The sequence below is a fragment of the Bos taurus genome, chromosome 11 (assembly GCF_002263795.3).
Source record: "Bos taurus isolate L1 Dominette 01449 registration number 42190680 breed Hereford chromosome 11, ARS-UCD2.0, whole genome shotgun sequence".
NCBI classification, from domain to species: domain Eukaryota; kingdom Metazoa; phylum Chordata; class Mammalia; order Artiodactyla; family Bovidae; genus Bos; species Bos taurus.
In genome coordinates, this window is record NC_037338.1 from 43,531,465 (window position 1) to 43,552,307 (window position 20,843).

Genomic DNA, 20,843 nt, shown 5'->3' on the forward strand with positions numbered 1-20,843 from the left:
TCCCAGAAGTTTTATCCAACACTGGTTTCGCACCATGAGTGCAAATTTAACATGGTGAAACAGTCAAAGAACACATTAATATTACAAAAATAGATTTGACCTAATAGAGTCCCCAGAGTCCACTGACCACACCTTGAGAACTACTGGTTTATAGTATCTTCTTTAACTTAATCATTGTGTTTTGCTATATTTCCAGAGCAGCAATAGACTACAGTATTTGTGGATAAGGTTTGCATTAAAGCAATAATAGTTTTCTAACTTAGAGGCATTTGACTAACAGTAAAGCCAGATGTGGAGAAAAATAATTTCAGATTCATCTCTTATTTTAATATTAGATTGCATTACCTATGTGCTGTTTAATTCTTTATAAGCAAAGTGATTTCTGTTATATAAGGCCTAAATTTACATGGAGAAATTAAACTTCATATTTTATTACCTTTGATATTTTTAGCATTTGAGAGTTGAAGTTAAAAGGCTGTTTGAATTAACTGGAATTTGTTGCATAATGAAAAATGAATGCTTTGTGTTTTTCAGGATGTAGAGTTACTGATGAAATTTTGCATTTAGTGCCAAATAAAGAAACTTTCAGACTCACCCTAAGAGCAGTTAAACTATGGGCAAAACGTACGTATCCAAAGTCTTTAATTTTACCTTGAGTTATAAAATTACAATTTTCAGTTGTTCATGGTAGACAGACATAGGAAACTACTGTGGGGGATTGAGGTACAGTAAGTTTTGGAGGGGCTCTTTCTTTTTCAGATGTGACTCTTTTTTTCTTCCATAGGTGAAAACTAAAAGCCCCTGACTCTACATCTTAGGTTTCAGCCAGAGAGTTAGAATGAGTTAGAACTTGAAGAGTAAGATCCTTACTCATCTTCAAGTTCTCCGTAGGCAGAACCATCTTAATCATCTTTATCGCCATCGTCAGCAGTCTAGTATATAATAGGTGTGCAGTAAATTCCTACTGTATCACCTACAGTGATAGTTTTAACATTTTGTTTTTACCTTACAGCACTCTGTATTGAAGGGCAAAGTAGGAGATAAGATGAGTGACTTAGAGTTACTAACAAGAATGATCCTGTCATGAAGGTCTGCTTGTTGATTTTAATGTTTCTATGATGGAAGAGAGTTCCAAGCAAATCTTAGGAGAGCAGTTAAACTTTAAGCTGTTCTTTATACGTGAATGTCATGGATAGTAGGTCCTAACAATAATTAACAACTATATTAATTTTCTAGGACGTGGTATTTATTCCAACATGCTGGGATTCCTTGGTGGTGTCTCTTGGGCAATGCTGGTTGCAAGAACTTGCCAATTATATCCAAATGCAGCAGCTTCTACTTTAGTTCATAAGTTCTTCTTAGTTTTTTCCAAATGGTAAGTAGTCATGTACATATTTTCTCAGCTTACTAACTTCTGCCTATGTGTATACTTATTTGGAAATTAAGAGTTATGTGTATACTTTTTCTGTTGTCTTACATTTGTTTTTAAAAGTTAAATTTTAAACATCAAATTTGAGGAAATGATGGGATACCAGATGGTGCTTTCTTCTAGGGGGTCTGTAAATGTGGGCCTTTAGCTAGTGAGAGTGGTCTTTGCTCTGCTAATTACTAGCTCTATATAGGTTAAAATCTCCTCATCTGTAAAATAGAGATAATAACCATAGCTGTTCCATGTATTTATTAGGAGTATTCTCAGTGAATGTTAGCTGTTGCTGTTACTAAATTATCAGAGTTAAGTCCGTGAAAGCAAATAAGAAGGAAAGAAAAATTTCAGATTTAAATTAGTTAAAGTTAATGGGCAAAGCAGTATTTGGCCCTTTCAGAGATCACTGCTTTAAAATAAGCAGTTTTTAACATTTCATGTAGTTCCTGAAATGAGGTCTTACATGAGTTTATTTTCGTATTTCATGTTAGGGAATGGCCAAATCCTGTGCTGCTGAAGCAACCAGAAGAAAGCAATTTGAATTTGCCAGTTTGGGATCCTCGGGTATGTAACTTATTAAAGCTTTCTAGGAAAAGCACACTTCTGTAAAGTGAAAGTTAGAACTTGAAGAGTAAAGCTGTTCCAGTTCATCTTCCTTCTATGTAACTATAGTCCTTTCCCTCCCTCTACTGTGTTTTTTGGTGCAGATAATTTGTGTCTCCAATGCTGATCCAAATGTTATGGCATTAAAAATCACCCGTATAAGACTTGATGAGTGGTTGTATCAACCAGGATATCATAATCTGTTGTTTAAAGCTGTCTTACAAGTAATTAGTTACTAATAATAAAATACTGACATATATAAAACATGTACTTTGCAGTACAGTTTAAAGCAGATTTTCGTGGTCCCACGATAGCAGAACTCTCACCTTGCATTTTAATTTGCTTTTTAGAGTACTCATTCCTGGGTAACCAAGGGGAAGGTGTGGAAAGAGGATAAGGGACCATTGGACCAGATAATCCTCTTTGCACTTACTATTATATTTCCTTGGTTCTAAAAGACCTTTGTTTATAAAGTGTACCATCAATTTAAGTTTGACTATCATACACATCTGACTTCAGAAATAAATGTAGTTGGGGAGGGGAAATGTTCTTCTTAGAATTGAGGAAATGTAGTATTAAAATATATTTCATATTCTTCAGACTTTTGGGGAAATGAAGTGAGGACAACTGAAATAGGAGAATAGATCAATTATTCTGCTTCTAATTTCACAGGTAAATCCATCAGATAGGTATCATCTCATGCCCATAATCACCCCTGCCTACCCACAACAGAATTCTACGTATAATGTGTCCACATCAACTCGAACAGTAATGGTAGAAGAATTTAAACAAGGTAAACCTGTTAGCCCTGTTGCCCTATACATATTCCCACAAGTTTTGGTTGACAACAATTTTATTCTATTGCAGTTACGCCTATTATTTCTAAAAATTCTTTCAAATGTGTTTTTTCAGTAATTGGTTTTGCAAAGTATGTGATAATATTAAAAGGCCAAAAATGGAGCCACTCCAGTCTGGTTGAAATTGACTTTTGTGTTCTAAGAAAGAACATAATAAATTTATATATATTTTTTTTTTAACTTAGGGATTTGGTGGGGTTAGAGCTTTGAGGGAAGGGTAATACAGGAGCTATGGTGCTGAGTGATGCTGAATTTTCAGAATCTGTGTTTCTTTCTCTATTTAGGTCTTGCAGTCACAGATGAAATTCTTCAGGGGAAGTCAGATTGGTCCAAACTACTTGAGCCACCAAATTTTTTCCAAAAGTATAGGTATTTGAAATTTTGCATTTTGTGTGTGCGTGTGTGTGTGTGTAAGGAAGAATATTAAACTTACAAAGTTAATACATAATAGGTGACAGTTGTCACTTGAATAGTTCAAGTGAGGTAGACAATAGGTTAGCAGAAACCCTAGGTGATAAGAAAAGTCTATACTCTAGTAGTATCAACCCAGTATTTGTGGGGTTTGGTTTTAGTGAATGGTTTTTAATTAGAGGGTCTAGAATTAATTTTGTGAAAATCAGCGTGTTTTAATTTTCATAAATGTGTGCCTGTGTTAGCTTTTTTGTTCATTGGGAGGGAGAAAGAAAAAGTAATGATGAGGAGAAGGAAATGGCAACCCACTCCGGTGTTCTTGCCTGGAGAATCCCAGGGATGGGGGAGCCTGGTGGGCTGCCGTCTGTGGGGTCGCACAGAGTTGGACACAACTGAAGTGACTTAGCAGCAGTGACTGTATGTTTGTGTAAAATGGCATGACCATGTTGAATGTATAAGTTTGTTAATTAAATTTTCTTCTAATAAAAATTTATTATGAAAAAAAATTTTTTTTTTAATATCAAATAAACTGTTCACCTCTGTTGAGTCAATTAAAAAAAAAAGAAAAAGTAATGATGGAAAGTCAAACTCTAACAATGATTTATGGCTTTTTCCCCCCTGATTGTTGCTGAAAATTCTTTACAGACATTATATAGTATTGACTGCCAGTGCATCAACAGAAGAAAATCATCTAGAGTGGTAAGGCATTTCAAGTTCTCTGCCTACTATGTAATGATAACATATTTATATGATGCTTTATCGTTTCTAAAACACTTTCTTACTTTTCAATTATTAAATATCATAGTGACTGTTGTACTTGACCATGGAGTATCAATGTTTAAGAAATGCCATCAAATTAATGTTTCAGAATTGAAAGTGACATGAGATAAGGATATATGCACAGACTTTTGCTTTTTGTCACTTCTCAGAGTCAGATTTAAGCAAAATTGTGAGGCATTTGAATGATTCTGATACCTAGTATATAACCATAATGTCTACACAGAGACACATATATATACACACATACTCCAGTCATGACTATTTTCACGGCCCTAAAAGGCAGTATTTTAGATCAAGAGTGCATTAAACAGATCTGTCCTTCTTGAAAAAGAAAGGGGAGGAAACAGAATTCACTAAGTAACTTTTCATTTACTTGAATGATATTCTAAACAGGGTCTCTTAATACACTGGACTGAATTTTTTTAATGAACATGTAAAGCTAGATTTAGAAAATGCAGAGGAACCAGTGATCCAATTGCCAAAAATCATTTGGATCATAGAAGAAGCAAAGGAATTCCACAAGAATGTCTACTTCTGCTTCATTGACCTCTCTAAAGCCTTTGACTGTTGTGTGGATCACACAAACTGTGGAAAATTCTGAAAGAGATGGGAATACCAGACCAACTTACCTGCCTCCTGAGAAACCTGTATGCAGGTCAAGAAGCAACAGTTAGTACTGGATATGGAACAACAGACTGGTTCAAAATTGGGAAAGAGAGTACGTCAAGGTATTGTCACCCTGCTTATTTAATTTATATGCAGAATACACCATAAGTGCTTGCCTGGATGAATAACAAGCCGGAATCAAGATTGCTATGAGAAATATCAACAACCTCAGATATGCAGATAATACCACCCTAATGGCAGAAAGTGAAGAGAAACTAAAGAGCCTCTTGATGAAAGTGAAAGAGGAGAGTGAAATAGCTGGCTGAAAACTCACCATTCAAAAAATGAAGATTATGGCATCCAGTTCATCATTTCATGGCAAATAGATGGGGAAACAATGGAAACAGTGAGAGACTGTATTTTCTTGGGGTCCAGAATCACTGCAGATGGTAACTTCAGCCATGAAATCAAAAGACGCTTGCTCCTTGGAAGAAAAGCTATGACCAACCTAGACAGCATATTAAAAAGTAGAGCCGTCACTTTGCTGACAAAGGCCTGTATAATCAAGGCTATGGTTTTTCCACTGGTCATGTACAGGATGTGAGAGTTTGACCACAAAGAAGGCTGAGCACCAAAGAATTGATGCTTTCAAACCGTGGTGCTGGAGATGACTCTTGAGAATCCCTTGGATAGCAGGGAGATCCAAGCAGTCAGTCCTAAAGGAAATCAGTCCTGAATATTTGCTGGAAGAACTGAAGCTGAAACTCCAATACTTTGGCCACCTGATGCAAAGAGCCAGTTCATTGGAAAAGACCCAGATGCTGGGAAAGATTGAAGGCAGGAGGAGAAGGGGACAGCAGAGGATAAGATGGTTAGATGGCATACTGACTCAATGGAAATGAGTTTGCTCAAACTCTGGTAGATAGTGAAGGACAGGGAAGCCTAAGTGTGATGCAGTCCATGGAGTCACAGAGTCAGACACGACTTAGCAACTGAACAACAAAATCATCATAGCTAATATGCTATTTGGTTTACTTGGATATAGCTTCCACATTTAACATTGAAAATTCTTATCTGTGTTTTTATTTTAGGGTTGGGTTAGTAGAATCTAAAATACGTGTACTTGTGGGAAATTTGGAACGGAATGAATTTATTACTCTTGCCCATGTAAATCCCCAGTCATTCCCAGGAAATAAGGAACATCATAAAGAGTAAGTTAATTATTTTTTAATATTTTATTTCTTAAATAATGTTACCTGACATGTGTATATTTAAGATCACTTATAAGATTGCCATGTTACATAGCCGTTATTGCTGTGTAACAGGCACTGATGGATGATGATAAATCGTGTACTGAAGCATAAGTGATCATGCTTAAAACTTAAGTACATGTTGGGAATTCTGTGGTGGCTGAGTGGTTAGGACTCTGACTCTCACTGCCCAGGGCCCAGGTTCAGTCCCTGGTCAAGGAACTAAAATCTCACAAGCCACATGATGAGGCCAAAAAAAAAACCAACCAAGTACATACTATGTTGGTAGCCCACAGACCTCAACAATCCTTAAATACATAGTCAGTCATTTTCAAAGCATTTAATCTGCTTTATAATAACACAGGATAACTTAACATTTTTTTTTAAGAATTTGGCCAAACCATTGAAATTTGTATTTGTGCTTCCATAGAGACCAAGTTTTAATTATCAAAAAGCATCTGTAAAATTATTAAAAATTAATGGAAATTCTTAAATTTTATTTTATAGCAACAATTATGTATCAATGTGGTTCCTTGGAATAATTTTTCGGAGAGTAGAAAATGCAGAAAGTGTTAATATAGACTTGACATACGATATACAGTCATTTACTGATACAGGTAAGACTTTGTCATCATAGAGCTGTGGCACTCAACCTTGGCTGTAATGCAGTATCCTCTGTCTAGGATCTGGCTGGCTGTATTTTTATAAAGTTCCACATTTGGTTAAATGAACATGAAACATCTATATTGTGAAACTCTACGCTGCCCTTAAAAAAGTAAAGGCATGATGAAACAACTTACAAGACCTCTTGGGGGAGGAGGGAGGTACAGACCAGTAGGTATGGTATAGTATCATTTATATAAATCAGTAAAGAAATGCATGCATTTTTGCTTAAAAATCATAGACTATCTCTGGAAGGATATATAGTTTTTAATAAAAGAAACTGGCAGAATTGCTTTTAGGTCAAGGAACTAACTGGGTGTGTCTGACAGAGGCAACTTCACTGTATACTCATGAACCCTTTGAGTTTTGTACCATGTGAATATATTAACTTTTAAAACAAAAAGAAGACTAAAGAAACTCTAGATTTTTAGTGTGTACAGCCAGTGTTTATAACCAAAGTCATAAAGATTACTTATTTTTTGACCTTTATTTTACATGAAATAAGTATCAGTCAATACAGGCTTGCTGAATATGTTTCAGAATCAGTGAAAAGAATCTTATCTTCTAAGACCATCTCTGTGGAATATCTTAATATATTTGTTATAAATGTGGGCTTGTCTTAATAATATGGAAACTACATTTATACTATATTCTTGGTTAGCTCATCTGAGTTTTTCTTTTGAACTAGCACTCATATTTATCATGAAAATGCAGGTTTCTCTGCATCACCTTACAACTACTGAATCATAGGCTCTGGGAGTGGAGCCAGAAATCTGCACATTGAACATGCACTCTTGAGGGTTCTTTTATAAGCAATCTGGAATGAAAACATAGATATTTTTCCATTCTAATTTGGACTCATTTTTTCCAAAAGGAAGGGGTTGGGAACCTCTGTTTATTACAGATTTATAAAATGTTCTCCAGATAGAGATATTGAGGCCCCAAGAGATTATATAATTTGCATTTCACAGTAGATACTGTGCAGAAGAAACCTCCCACCCCTCTCTTAGCTTATCATATGAGTATTCACAATTAACACACACTAAATAATTTATATAATAGTTAATAAAACTGACTTTCTTACAAGGGGTGAGAAGCACCAGAGTGGGAATCTGGGGCTATGTGTATTTCAGTATTGGCAGGGCATTCAAGGCTGTTGAGTCTTGCTTACCTACCTGGATGATAAGGATGTACTTCTAGATGGTTTCTCATGTCTAACAGTCTATGACTCATATAGTAAAAGAAGCTTCATGGAGGAGGAGAGCTTAAATTGCATCTTGTGTATATGGTATTAGGATTAGCTCAGATTTGGGCAGGTAGTAATGAGAAGAGATTGCCCTTAGGGAAAATAGCAGAAAACAAGATTTTGGAAAACTTTTATCCATACATTAATTTTGTTAGTGAGATTAGATTATGGGAAAGTCTTACAAGTTGGACATGAGGAAACTAGTCAGTACTTGAAAAGGATTGTGATGTTGTGAAAATGTTTTGGAAGTATGTGTGCTGTAAGAAGAATGTGTTTTTGTGTAGTAATGTGGAGATACTGAAGGTTCGTATTTTAGAAAAACAAAATAGCACCCTTTCTTTAGAAAGGAGTTTCCCATTTTAACATACTGACTTTTGTTACAGTGTACAGACAGGCAAACAATATTAACATGCTAAAGGAGGGAATGAAAATTGAAGCAACTCATGTTAAAAAAAAACAACTTCATCACTACCTTCCTGCAGAAATTCTTCAGAAGAAGAAGAAGGTGAGTTTGTACTCACCTCTCCAGTCTGAACCCAGACACATGATCCTGGGCCCAAATCTGCATTTCGGCAGCACCCAAACCTATTGAGAAGGTTTGGGAAAGTACAGGCAGTTCAATATAGGACTAAAATCTTAACCTTCATTAATCACAAAATATCTTTTGTTTTATATGTACTTCAGAATTGAAACCATTTTTCTCATTTACTTATTGAAATCCTAAAAGCTTTTCCCCTGTTTCAGCAAAGTCTATCTGATGTCACCCGAAGTTCAAGTGGACCTCAATCCAAAAGATCATCTCTGGATAGCAATTGTTTGGACAGCTCCAGAGACACTGATAATGAAACACCTTTTAATTCCCCAGTGTCTGCAAACAAGCCTTCCAAGCCTGATATTCCTCCTTCAGGGGAGACAGAGAGGTCTGCATTTCAAAATTTTCCTTTCAGTCTTCAGTTTATTTGAGGATAATATAAACTTGTGTACTTTTGCTAAATATCTTTTAACTGTAAAAAAAAAAATTTTGTGAGTTACTAGTCAGTTTCTTATTTAGAATTACTTGACAGTTTGTGGAATCCTGTGGGATGTGTTCTAGGTTTATGAATATATGGGAATATTAATAGGTAAGTAAACAGAAATGTCCAGGTTTTCTCTTTAATTTTTGCTGTTAATTCTCACTGGGTCCTCTTCCTTCCCCCACTGTTTTTTTTCTTCCTTTGGTGAAATGTTAAAGTAGGAGTACTTGAAAGAAGTAATTTAAACATTTAGTTAAGGTTTTAAATACATACTGTTTAAATAATTTAATAATGATTATGTAACACTTTTTATAGGAATAATGCTGAGCCTGCTGCTGTAATCGTGGAAAAGCCACTGAGTGTCCCGCCAGCTCAAGGGCTATCTATTCCTGTCATTGGTGCAAGTAGGTATCTACACTTTTCTTAGTTATGATTCTATTACATCTGTATTTAATTACTAAAACCTTTCTTTTTTCCTTTTCAGAAGTCGACTCTGCATTAAAAGCTGTATCACCCCCAGCTGTGTGTACCATTCCTACGGTAGTAGGACGAAATGTCATTCCTAGGGTCACACCTCACAACCCTGTCCAGGGGCAGCCACATCTAAATGGGATGTCAAATGTAACCAAGAATGTTACGCCTAAAAGACCCCACTCCCCATCCGTAGATGGGTCCTCTAAGAGGTTGAAAGACATAGAAAAGGTATGATTACAGAGTCAATGGTGATTCCGTAGTCAATTTTTTTTTTCAAAGTAAACTTAAAATAGTGGTAAAGAAGCTCACAGTTCTTCATAGTTACCTTAGTATTCCGTTAGGATTTGACCGTTTAAAAAGAATATTTCCCTAAACCCTAATAGGATAATACTAATTGTTCATTCTGAATTCAAACTAATAATGTGTCTAAAAATTTGAATGATTAGTCTGAGTTTCTCCTTGGCTTACGTAAAAGTCATTATTGGTAACTAAATTAATTTATTGAGTTAATAATGGTGATCTCCTCTGCCTCCAATAGGTGGTGGTATAAGTACTATCATCTCAGTAGATCAAACTGTAGAAATTAAGGGTGTCAATTAAATTCAATCTGATTTAAATTATCTTTGCTCACCAAACCTGTTTGTAAAAGTTTTGACATTAGCCTGGTCACTAATTAGTTTCTTATTTTATATAGACTTATATGGTTTTATAGATAATAAATAGCACCTATAAATACATAGTACCTATTTAATAGGTAATAATAGCACCTCATTTTAATGTTTATATTTTAGTTTATTCGACTTGAATCAACGTTTAAGGAATCACGTGCTGCTGAAGACAGAAAAAGAAAATCAGTGGTAAGTATATTAATAGTGTGCTTAAAAATACTTAAAGAGCCATGTACCAGGAAAAGTACTATATTCAAAAGTAGATCAGATTTATCTCTTAACTTTTAGTTATGGCTTATATCATGTAGAAATAAATATTTGCTTATAGGAACGTTTTCACTTGTATGTAATTCTGTTTTTAGGATGCCATTGGAGGAGAATGTATGCCTATTCCAACTATTGATACATCACGCAAAAAGGTAACAGTCTAATTTGTAAATAAAATGCACAAGTACGAGTTCATAGGTAATCTACAGGTACAAAAAGCTCATTAAGAAGAGCCTAGCACTTAGGTGAAGGAAAGAATAAGATTTTGTCCGTATCCTCCATATCAGCAGTGTAGTTGGAAGTTGGGATGGAAATAGCAGAGTATATGAGCCTAAATGTATGTATCTCAAAAGTCTAGAAAAGAGGGAGTTGTTCAAGATTTCATGATTTATTCAAGGTATGTCCAACTTTTGTTTTTAAAGAAGCAGTTTAGTGCTCAGCACAGTAATTCCTGCCAACACTTGATAGTCTTTTGTTGTACCCCATTGCTTACTGTGAAAATCAGGCTTGATAGTTGGGGACCATACTTACTAATATTTTGGAGGAACCAAATATACTGGTGTATAGAGAAAGTATCTTTGAAATATGAGCTAAAGAGCCCCTAAATCTTAATTTAAATATTTATTTTCAAGGGATTAACATTTTAGCTAGTAATGTAGGTTCTCGTGTTTCTTGTTGTAGTCAACTGTCACCCTGCCAGATTCCCCAGGATGTATTGGCAGTTCTAAAGCAAAATAGAAAATGTCCTCATACTTTCTATTAGTTGTAGAATTTACACAGTTTAACATAAGAGCAAGTTAGAACAAATAGAGGTGTATAATTATATAATGTATGGTAGTGGAAGAAAAAATTTGAGGTGGATATTAAAGTGTGAAATGAAATGTCTGAGTTTTACTTTAAAAGATTTCAAGTATAAAGGGCAAGCGGTATAACCCAAACAACTACGGCAAAATTTTAATAATGTCTGAGTCTTCATTGTGGCATCTTCATCGTCCTTTCTATTCTTTAATGCATGTCTGAAATTTTTCATGTTTTTTAATGGATGCCCCTATAATACAATTGTTTAGCCAAGGTAACGTGAAAGGAGGATTACTTCTTGCAGTCTTCTCTTAATGACTTGAAGCTTACATATTGTGTTTCCATCACACAACTATTTGTATTTTAGGTTTCCATCTTTGTTTCTCAGTTTCATAGACTTGCCTTCATTATGTAATACTCTTTAATGTCTTCAAAAGCCTTCATAGAGATGTTACTGAATTGTACCATCACTAAAATTACCTACCCTGACTGCAAAGTCAGTTTTCCTAAAAACTTAATTACCTCACAAGTTGGGTTATTCTCCATGAATGTTGTACAGAAACTAATTGAGGGATATAACTCGATGTCAAGTTTCCCTCTGTATACACACTCATTTCTCACCTTGCACCCTGAGAATTTCGTGTTTAGTGACTGTAGTCTTCCTGTTTCTCTTTACTGTTGCCTGACTCTGAGGAGGACTTTGTGCATTTCTCAGTGTAGAAGTGTCGACTGATTTTACACAGCCCTCTTTTTTATTCATACAGCCCTCCCACTTCTGCCCTTTCCCTGTCCCTTTGCTTTTCACCTGTTTTTAAGTCCCCCAAACAAGAAGTACCTATGAACATCGGGAGAAAGTATTCAACGCATACTTGAGTGTATAGGAACTTAGAGCTCTTGGCAAAAAATTCAGACTTTTGTTACTGTTTTACTCACTGGACCTTTATAATATGTATTTGTTTTTCCTTCTTTGTTTCTATTTCTTTCTAACAGAGACTGCCCAGCAAAGAACTACCAGATTCATCATCTCCAGTTCCAGCAAATAACATCCGTGTCATCAAAAATTCCATTCGGCTGACCCTAAATCGGTAAAAGCAGTGCCTCCTTACTAAAGTGAATATGCAATCATTTAGTGGCATAGATGCAGCCACTCTTAAGGATAGAGTGAGCTGTCACACATAAGATAAGGTGAAAGTTACAGTCATCCGCCTAACGACCTTGAAGTGTTTTTTTGAACTCTCACACTTTGACCTGCAGATGCTGTAGCATTCTCTCATTGATTGCTACATACACTTCTCTGAGGATCACCTGCTATCAAATTGTCATCTGCAGTCTTATGGCTTTGCGTTGGAGGTTTTACTGCCTTAACTTTCGATGCTTGTTTCTCTGTTATGGGAACCAGTTCTTGGCTCTTTGGACACTCATAAAACAAGTCCTGAAATATCCACCGCCCCCGCCTTTTTTTAAGTCTTATGTTGTAATCATTGTATAGAACTGAAAAAAATTGAAGAAAAAAAAAAAAAAAGTCCTGTAATTTTCCAAATGTTAACACATTTACTTTAGCATTGAAGCCACTTTGTGAAACCTGAGATAAATGAATGTGAGGTATCTTTTCTGCTTTCCTCATTTGTGTAGATGTACTTTTTGTCTGTTCTGTTGATTTAAATTATTTTTTCTCAGATTGGCACATGAAATATTTAAATTTTATTTTTTTGTGCCTTTCTGTCCAAATGTTGCATAGTTACCAGGGAGGATTAGTCCAGTGATTACATAAGAGTTGGGCACCACAAATTCTCTATATTTTGCCTCCTGTGGAGGCCTTTGAAATGCATCTTTATTAAGAATCAAAATATAACCAGAATACTGAAAGTCAGTATATGAACGGTAAAATTATTACATAACCTATCTCATGCCATTCTTGTTAGTTGACTGGTATTTTTTACTGAGGAGCAACTCAATCTGGCATCAACAATAAAGATACTTTAAGTATGGCAAACTTGTATTTTTGACATGTACAATTTAACTTGGCATGATAATTCCTGACCATTACGTATCCCCACAACTTCAGTTTCTTCACGGACTAGGCATGCAGAAATAAGCAGTGGATTTTATTGAGACCTAAAGGCATTTTTGATGACATTGTTACCAACCATTAATTGGCTCAGGACCTTTGTAATTTTTATTTAAATATGAGTTGTCTTTTTTTACACTGCTTTTTTCAGTCCTTTTCTTAATATTTTTTAAGTTTCATGAATGCATGCTCCATTTATTGAAATCCATAACCATGTAATTCTTGTAATATGTTGATTCAGTGTTTTGTAAATGAAGTCGTATGTATTTTCAGAGTATTTTTGTATGTACTGTAAGATACCATCTTTTCAAAGAGAAAACTTTAAAACCTTTACTGTCTCTCTTTAGTCTAATTTTTTAAATATGGATTATGCTTGAATTAAAATGAAAATGTATAGATTACACAGCCAGGAATGCTGGTATATATTACCTTCCTCAGCTTGCACTCACCATTTAGCGGGTCTAGTAGGGAAAACAAAATGGTACGTTTGAATAGTGCAGGGAGAAGCCCTTGGTTGTATAGTTTATAGGACACACGGGATGCCATTTAGCCATTGGAGTCATAGTTCATTTCTTCTTGCAAGCCCTTTACCATTGAGCTGAAATGACTTGAATTCTGATTGTCAGAGAGCAGTATCCTTCTTCTCCCCTCCTGTTCCTGACCCCTACCTACATCTCTGAAATGGAAATTCTAGTGTTTACTTCTAAGTTTTCCTTTGTGAAAGTTAAAGAATAGCAAGGAGAAAACAATGGTTGTTCCCTTATTTATTTTGTACATAGGAAAAGACGAGAATGAAATCCCATGACCAAATGGTAGCTTCCTTGGCAAAGCTGTTTTTTTAGCTGACCCTTGTCCTTTATTCAGGTATTTTGAGCTTTGTTTTATAAATATTCTGTTTGAGCAAAAGTACATGATTATGAAAGGACTGAATAACTGTCATGTGACTCAAAACATTAAAAACTTCTTTAAGGGCTTTAAGAATTCTTCATACATAGATCCAAGTTTCACCTACTATGTAAACCAATTCTTTGGAGTAACGAGCGGAGTTTCTCTTTAATAAGAAAGCAACAGGCCTAACCTTTGTACTATAGTATGGTCGTATCTCTTGTTTTAAGTGTCCATTTGACATGGGGTTAAAGACATAGCCAAATAACTCCTCAGAGACAGTGTTCTTCAACCTGTTTGCTGACTGGTTTGGGGAATTGATGAGATGCTTTTGAGATGGTGGGTTTGGTCAGAAATGAAGTGTTTTCTATCCCAAACAGTAGGTAGATCAGTACAGTTGATCCTTGAACAACACAGATTTGAATTACACAGGTCCTATATGTATATACTACAGAGGTCCTATATGTTACCTATACGTATTTTTTCAATAAATAGTACTTGTATTTTTATCTTACAGATCTTTAAGTAGGGGAGATCACAATATGTAGAATCAAAAGAACTAGGGTTTGAGTCGTGATTCTATCCAAACTGTTTCAGCTTCCTGCCCTTGGGTGAGTCATGTATCAATTCCTATGTTTTTGAGACAGAGTTAGCAGTACAAGTGTTTTCAACTGGGGTGAGGGGTTCAGCACCCCTACATTGTGCAAGGGTCAGCTGCACATTTTGTCGTCATGGTAGGAGATGGGGTTCCAAGTGAGTTAAGAGGGGGGCGTGATCTGTGACTGTGTGCTATGTTCAGAGGCGCTAGGCGAGTGTGTTTGATTCTGAGGTGTGTTTTATTTCAAGAATAACTAGAAATATATTTTACAAAGTCGAATAACCTGTTCTGTATGTAGACAACACATTCATTTTCATGACGGTATTAAATTTTAATCTTACTTTTCAGTGACTGGCTCTAAAGAATTATATATATCAAAGAAACGATTATCTGCTAGTTTAAACCTTAGGGATTTAACTAATTTGAGAGACAGGATACATGGCTTAAAACCTTGTAAAATTAGGGGAAAAGGATTTTACAAGACTGTGTTTACAATAAGTTTTTGTCTTAAGACAGCAATTTGGTAACATTAAAATGCTTACTGTCCTATATAGGCACAGAGAAGTGAAGACAAACAGTGTCAAAATGGGCTAAACTTATTTTCCACGGTGTCCACCACTTGAAAATAGGAACTCCCAACTTGCAAGATCATGGACTGTAGGGAATCCCTTGTAAATATATATAAGAAGTTTCTGTTCATATGCATATGTCTGAGGGGAAGTTCATACTTTCATCAGTTCTCAAAATGGTTCATGACACTAAGAAAAAAAAAGTTAGGGACCACAGCTTTACAGGATTGAATAATCCCAAACTTTGGAATTTTCTTAAGATTTTTCTGTGGTATATTTCTGAAAATGTACTGTGGCTCTTAACTAGTAAAGTGGGCTAATGAAAGACTCTGGAATACTAAATTTCTCTTTTCAAGTTTTCTTTATATATCTCAGATGAAACTTTATCAGTATTTAGAAAAAGCTTTATGATTGGATTTATAAATGTCTTCATGTTAACTTCAATTCATTTAACAGGGTCAAACCAACAAATTTCAACGTAGGAATGATCAGAGTAGAATAGCTTAGAATAATCATTAGAAATGGTAAAAAGCAGAATTAATCATTAAAGATCCTTAAAAAATAATAATTAAAGATTCTAATCCTTTGATTTGGTAGCCTTAAATTTCTTATTCCTCCATGTTTGTGGTTCAGACTGAACAGACCAATAAATAGAACTTTAGTGTAAAAAAAATTTTTTAATAAATAAAATTATGTGAGTGCATAAATAACTACCTATTAAACCTTCCAAAGCTTGGAATTTAAGTCATGATAATAGTGATGAATATAGTGCAAGCAATAGAAAAAAGCCAGTCTCAAAAATGGTAACTATTTCCTTAGGATTTTTTAAAAGAATTGTACAAGGTCAGAGCCTTCCCAGATTTCCTATTTTTTTCTGGAGTTTTATATTTGAAGTTAGCTGAACATAAGATTATCATCAGGCTTGCTCTAATTTTTTAATGTATTGCTGCATTTTTAGCAAGGACCCAAGTAATTACCTTAAAAAGTACTTAGGATATATTTGAGGTAAATGGTGCTACATCACTTCACAGTATTAATGTAAAATGAATGCAGCTGCTGCTCCTTTCTAGTTAGCTGTTTGTGTAATTCATATTAATTTTCCTGCTTTTTATTTGGATTGTCTTAATTTCTTAGTTGTACACACAAGCCTCATTATCTGTCTGGAATAAGTAATATAATAAACTTGCTTTGATAAATAGGTATTGGTGATTGACTGATATTATTTGGGAGTAACTTAAAAGTACCAGACGTCTTTACTTATATTTCAGACTGACAGCCAGTTAGTTGGTCATTTACCTCTCAGACTCTTTGGCAGATAATGGGATCCACTACTTGCTTAATACAAAAGCAAATCTCATATGCAGTTTGCCTTACACGGAATATCTGATTAAATATTAGCAAGCAGTAGCATCTGCCTCAAACGTTGGGGGCAAAATTCTATCACCCTTTTGGTCAGCATCAGGCAAGCAGACTTCTCTGCTAATGGCTGAACAGCAGCGCATTTAGCAGTCAGATCTTGGGTACTGTCCACAGAAGTACAAGCTATAGGTCTTGTCACCTTCTTGTTAATGAACTGTGCTTGTTTGTAGTAGCGCACCTATCTTGAATCTAGTACTGAATTCACAAATAAGAACCTGTGTCTGCATCAAGATATTAGCAAGCCACGGCACCAGTGGAAACACACTTGACATTTATTTAAGCTAATTATCAAAGCCTTTTGTATGGATTGAGCCATGGATAACAGAAGGACTTCTAATAGCCACTTGTAAAGTACACTGATTGGAGTGCCAGCTAACCATACCCAGAGTGGGAGTTTCTGATGAGGGCAACTCATTGCTCCTAGGATCTAACACAGTTATCACACTATGCTTCATGTGTTAGATTAACATCATAACAGGTTCTTTGTGGATCTGACTGCATGCATTAAGCTATTATGGGCAAGACAGAATCTGATGCTTTTAAAAGCACATGTCCTAAAAACTATCTTTCAAACCATATGAGCCAGCCAAACTTTATTAATTAGTCCTTAAAAACCCTTCCTTGCAAATCTCTGATCACTAACATCTTGAGCCTAATGGCCACATAAAACCTTCCATGATAACCTGACCACCGTCTGTCATCCTACCTCTGTATTGTGTTACTTTTCAACATTTCAGTTATTTAGCCTGCATAATTTTTCTGTTAACCTACTTGCTTTCCCCTGGGAGGTTGCAAGTTGGGAGTAGGGGGCCTCTATCCAAGAATCTTTGTGTAGTGGGTGCCCAGAAAATTCCTGAAGAAGAAAATGAGTTAGTCCTGTTTAGTTGGTTGGTTTTTGATAATTTTCTTTTTAAATTGAAGAGGCTTATCTAGAATAGAGAGGCCTGATGAAGAAACTAAGAAACAAATAAACTTAGTGAAAATCATTAAAGTATGTTTCTCAGCTTTTTTCACTGTGAAGATCATTAAGATACATTTTTCAAGCTCTTTCAACTGTAATGCTTGGTTTTAAACATTTTATATTGTAAGCCAGCACATGTATACGTATATGAATATGTGTAATTTATATATGTATATACACACATACATAATTGAAGCAAGGTTCACAAAATGCTTTCCTTACTGTGACAAGATGCAGGTTGCTATTTTAAGCACCAGCTATGATTTCACTAAGGTGATTTCACTACCTCTCCTGAGTTGTGACCTGTTACTACAATTTCAAATACACTACATTGGAAGTTTTCTTCCCAAAAGTTCAGGTCAAATTTGGATCATCTTTCTTTATACTGTCTGTTCTAGAATGCAAACTATTAAAGCAAATAGTACCAGAAAGACCAATAGTATAAACCATGAAAGAGAAGTAGGTGAAATATAGCTATGCCTTTCTCCTAAGGAAAAAGGTTACCCCAAAACATCTTTGCATCAGTTGATAGCAAAAGGGGGAAAAAAATACGAAAGCCAAAAAATCGGCAAAGGGCAAAAATTGGAACATTTGAATGATCTTTATTTTAGTATTGGTCAGTTGACTTTAGCTAGCCAAGGGGTGTCATCGAGCCCTGGATGGTGGACTAGGGGACAAACTAAGGAATGACAGGTATATCTCGTTAACCAAAAGTCACTCCAGTGAGATATATCAATTACTCATTGAGAATATCCCAACATAGTCCAGGAATTCGAGGGTACCAGAGAATTGGCTTCCAACAGTGAAAGTATCAACATTCCTATCTCCTGCAAAATTCTAGAGCATAATTTTAGATGTGTAACATTTCCTAAGCACTTGGGATGTGCCTTGTAAAACATTAAGACACTTAATCTTTACAATGATCCTAATGAGGTAGCACTGTTGTCCTTATTTTACAAATGCGGAAATTGAGGCTTAGAGGGTTTATGTGATCAGCTCCAAATTGCATAACTATTAACTGGCAGACCAGCACTCAGTTGTATCTCCCATTTATGAGAGATCTTAGATGAAGGTGTGGATCCAATTCCTGCCACACAGCATTCTCCTGTGGAGTCTGGAACTCTTGAGGGATGCCTGGTCAGCAGCAGTCATTTGTGCCAGGCTGCAGGGGACACTGGCCTCCTCCAGGGAGCCTGGGGCTAAGACTCAGGAACACCCATCTCTGCCGAGGCTCAGCCATTTGTATCTGTGTACCTTCCACAGACACTCGGCTGCGCTGTGCTTTGTTTTCTCCCACTTGAAACACTCGCCCTTCAAACCTCATTGGGAAACTGTGATATGAAACTATTCCCAAAGATTGGCAGGTTCTACAAATAGGATGGACACACAGACCATTAATCTCCCAGAATAAGATCCAACCAGTCCATTCTGAAGGAGATCAGCCCTGGGATTTCTTTGGAAGGAATGATGCTAAAGCTGAAACTCCAGTACTTTGGCCACCTCATGCGAAGAGTTGACTCATTGGAAAAGACTCTGATGCTGGGAGGGATTGGGGGCAGGAGGAGAAGGGGACAACAGAGGATGAGATGGCTGGATGGCATCACTGACTCGATGGATGTGAGTCTGGGTGAACTCCAGGAGTTGGTGATGGATAGGGAGGCCTGGTGTGCTGTGATTCATGGGGTCGCAAAGAGTCGGACACGACTGAGCTACTGAACTGAACTGAACTGAGAATTCCTTAGCCATCAGTCTAAGAGCAGGAAGAAAAGGGATTCAGGAGGAATATAGCCAAGAAAAGTGAAAATGAAGTTTTGCTTGATACGTTTTATCATAGAAGATATGAACACTTCTCTCAGGGTTTGAGAACAAATAATTCTTTTAATGAAATAATTTCAGGGCAATCAAACAGGAAATGTACCTACGATCTATCACATGGATGAGCTGTAAATATTCACATAGTCGTAATAAGTAGAGAACATTGAACAAGCCCCAAGTTGTAACTATACTGAGAAGGGGTGGAGGAGAGGGGAGGATAAGGGTGTAAGAGAGTGAAATCTTCAGTGGTAGTAAGTAGAAAATATCTAAAACCAAAAAGTCCAGAATAGGGTAAGCATGTTATTCAGAAATAACAGAAACATAAATAGTAACTAGGAATAAATAATAGGAGAAAAGTCTTAAAGATGAAAATAAATGACTCTAGGGAGCAGAAATCAAGTCTGAAGAATAGGAAAGAAAGTGCTGTTTTGTTGTTTTTTAAGAAGACTTGTAGAACGTGTTGCCTTTTAAACTAGTGTACCACTACCTGAAGAGTATGCAGTCAGAGAATGTGCTAGACTTTGGGACAGAGAGCTGTGGGCTCCACCTCTACTACCTATGGGACCTTGGGTTCCAGGTCCTAATGTGTAAAGTGAGACTGTCAATATCTGTGTCACCAGAGCAGCATCAAAAAATGACTTAGAGCAGCAATCCCCAACCTTTTTTGCATCAGGGACCAGTTGCGTGGAAGACCATTTTTCCACAGCACAAGTGAGGGGTGGTGGTCCAGGTGGTAATGCGAGTGATGGGGAACGATGGGGAGCCTCGGGTGAAGCTTCAGTCACCTACCACTCACCTCTTGCTGTGCGGCCCAGGTCCTAATAGGCAGCAGACCCAGGGGTTGGGGCCACTGGTTTAGGGACTGCCTAGACTCCGACTGCAGCTCCACTTAACTAATAGTTGTGGAAATTATTTCCCTGTGCCTCAGTTTTCTCTTCTGAAAATGATGGTTATGATAACAGAACCTACCTCAAAGAGCTGCTCAGAGGATTAAAAGAGATTCAGAAGCTCCTGGGACATAGCGAAGTTCAATAAGTAAGTGAGGCATGAGAAGGTTACACACAGCAGCGCATCATGCACTGTGCATGGTGCTTCCCCCTGAATGGGCATCTGCTGCTAAACCACATCCGAAGAATCAGGGAAGAAGCCACCTCTGTCTCCCCAGCAAGACCGAAGGAGTAGCTTGCTACCTCCCCTGCAGTGATGGAGAGATAAGTGGTCCTTGCCCTGCCACCAAGCTCCTCAAAACATACTTTCTGGGAGAGTTATTTGGAGAAAGTAACGGGGGCTTCCCTGGTGGCTCAGACAGTATAAAGAATCTGCCTGCAACATGAAAGACCCAGGTTGGATCCCTGGGTCGGGAGGATCCCCTGGAGAAGGGAATGGTAACCCACGCCAGTATTCTTGCCTGAAGAATCCCCATGGACGGAGGAGCCTGGCGGGCTAGAGTTCATTAGGCTGCAAAGAGT

The 20,843-nt window shown here is 36.6% G+C and overlaps 1 protein-coding gene across 5 annotated transcripts in view; it reads left to right on the top strand.

The window, feature by feature from the left end:
* Positions 1–16,379, top strand: part of PAPOLG (poly(A) polymerase gamma) — a 33,789-nt gene extending 17,410 nt beyond the window's left edge. For 2 of the 5 annotated variants that reach the window (XM_005212636.5, XM_005212637.5), the window contains exons 8-23: positions 535–624; positions 1,237–1,375; positions 1,915–1,987; positions 2,699–2,819; positions 3,168–3,252; positions 3,940–3,993; positions 5,772–5,891; positions 6,438–6,547; positions 8,223–8,344; positions 8,584–8,759; positions 9,168–9,256; positions 9,337–9,554; positions 10,118–10,183; positions 10,357–10,413; positions 12,050–12,144; positions 12,314–13,458. In XM_005212636.5, the coding sequence (XP_005212693.1) occupies positions 535–624; positions 1,237–1,375; positions 1,915–1,987; positions 2,699–2,819; positions 3,168–3,252; positions 3,940–3,993; positions 5,772–5,891; positions 6,438–6,547; positions 8,223–8,344; positions 8,584–8,759; positions 9,168–9,256; positions 9,337–9,554; positions 10,118–10,183; positions 10,357–10,413; positions 12,050–12,144; positions 12,314–12,548 (1,850 nt within the window). In that variant the 3' untranslated portion in view covers positions 12,549–13,458. 5 annotated transcript variants of the gene reach the window in all.
* Positions 16,380–20,843: the final 4,464 nt, after the last annotated feature.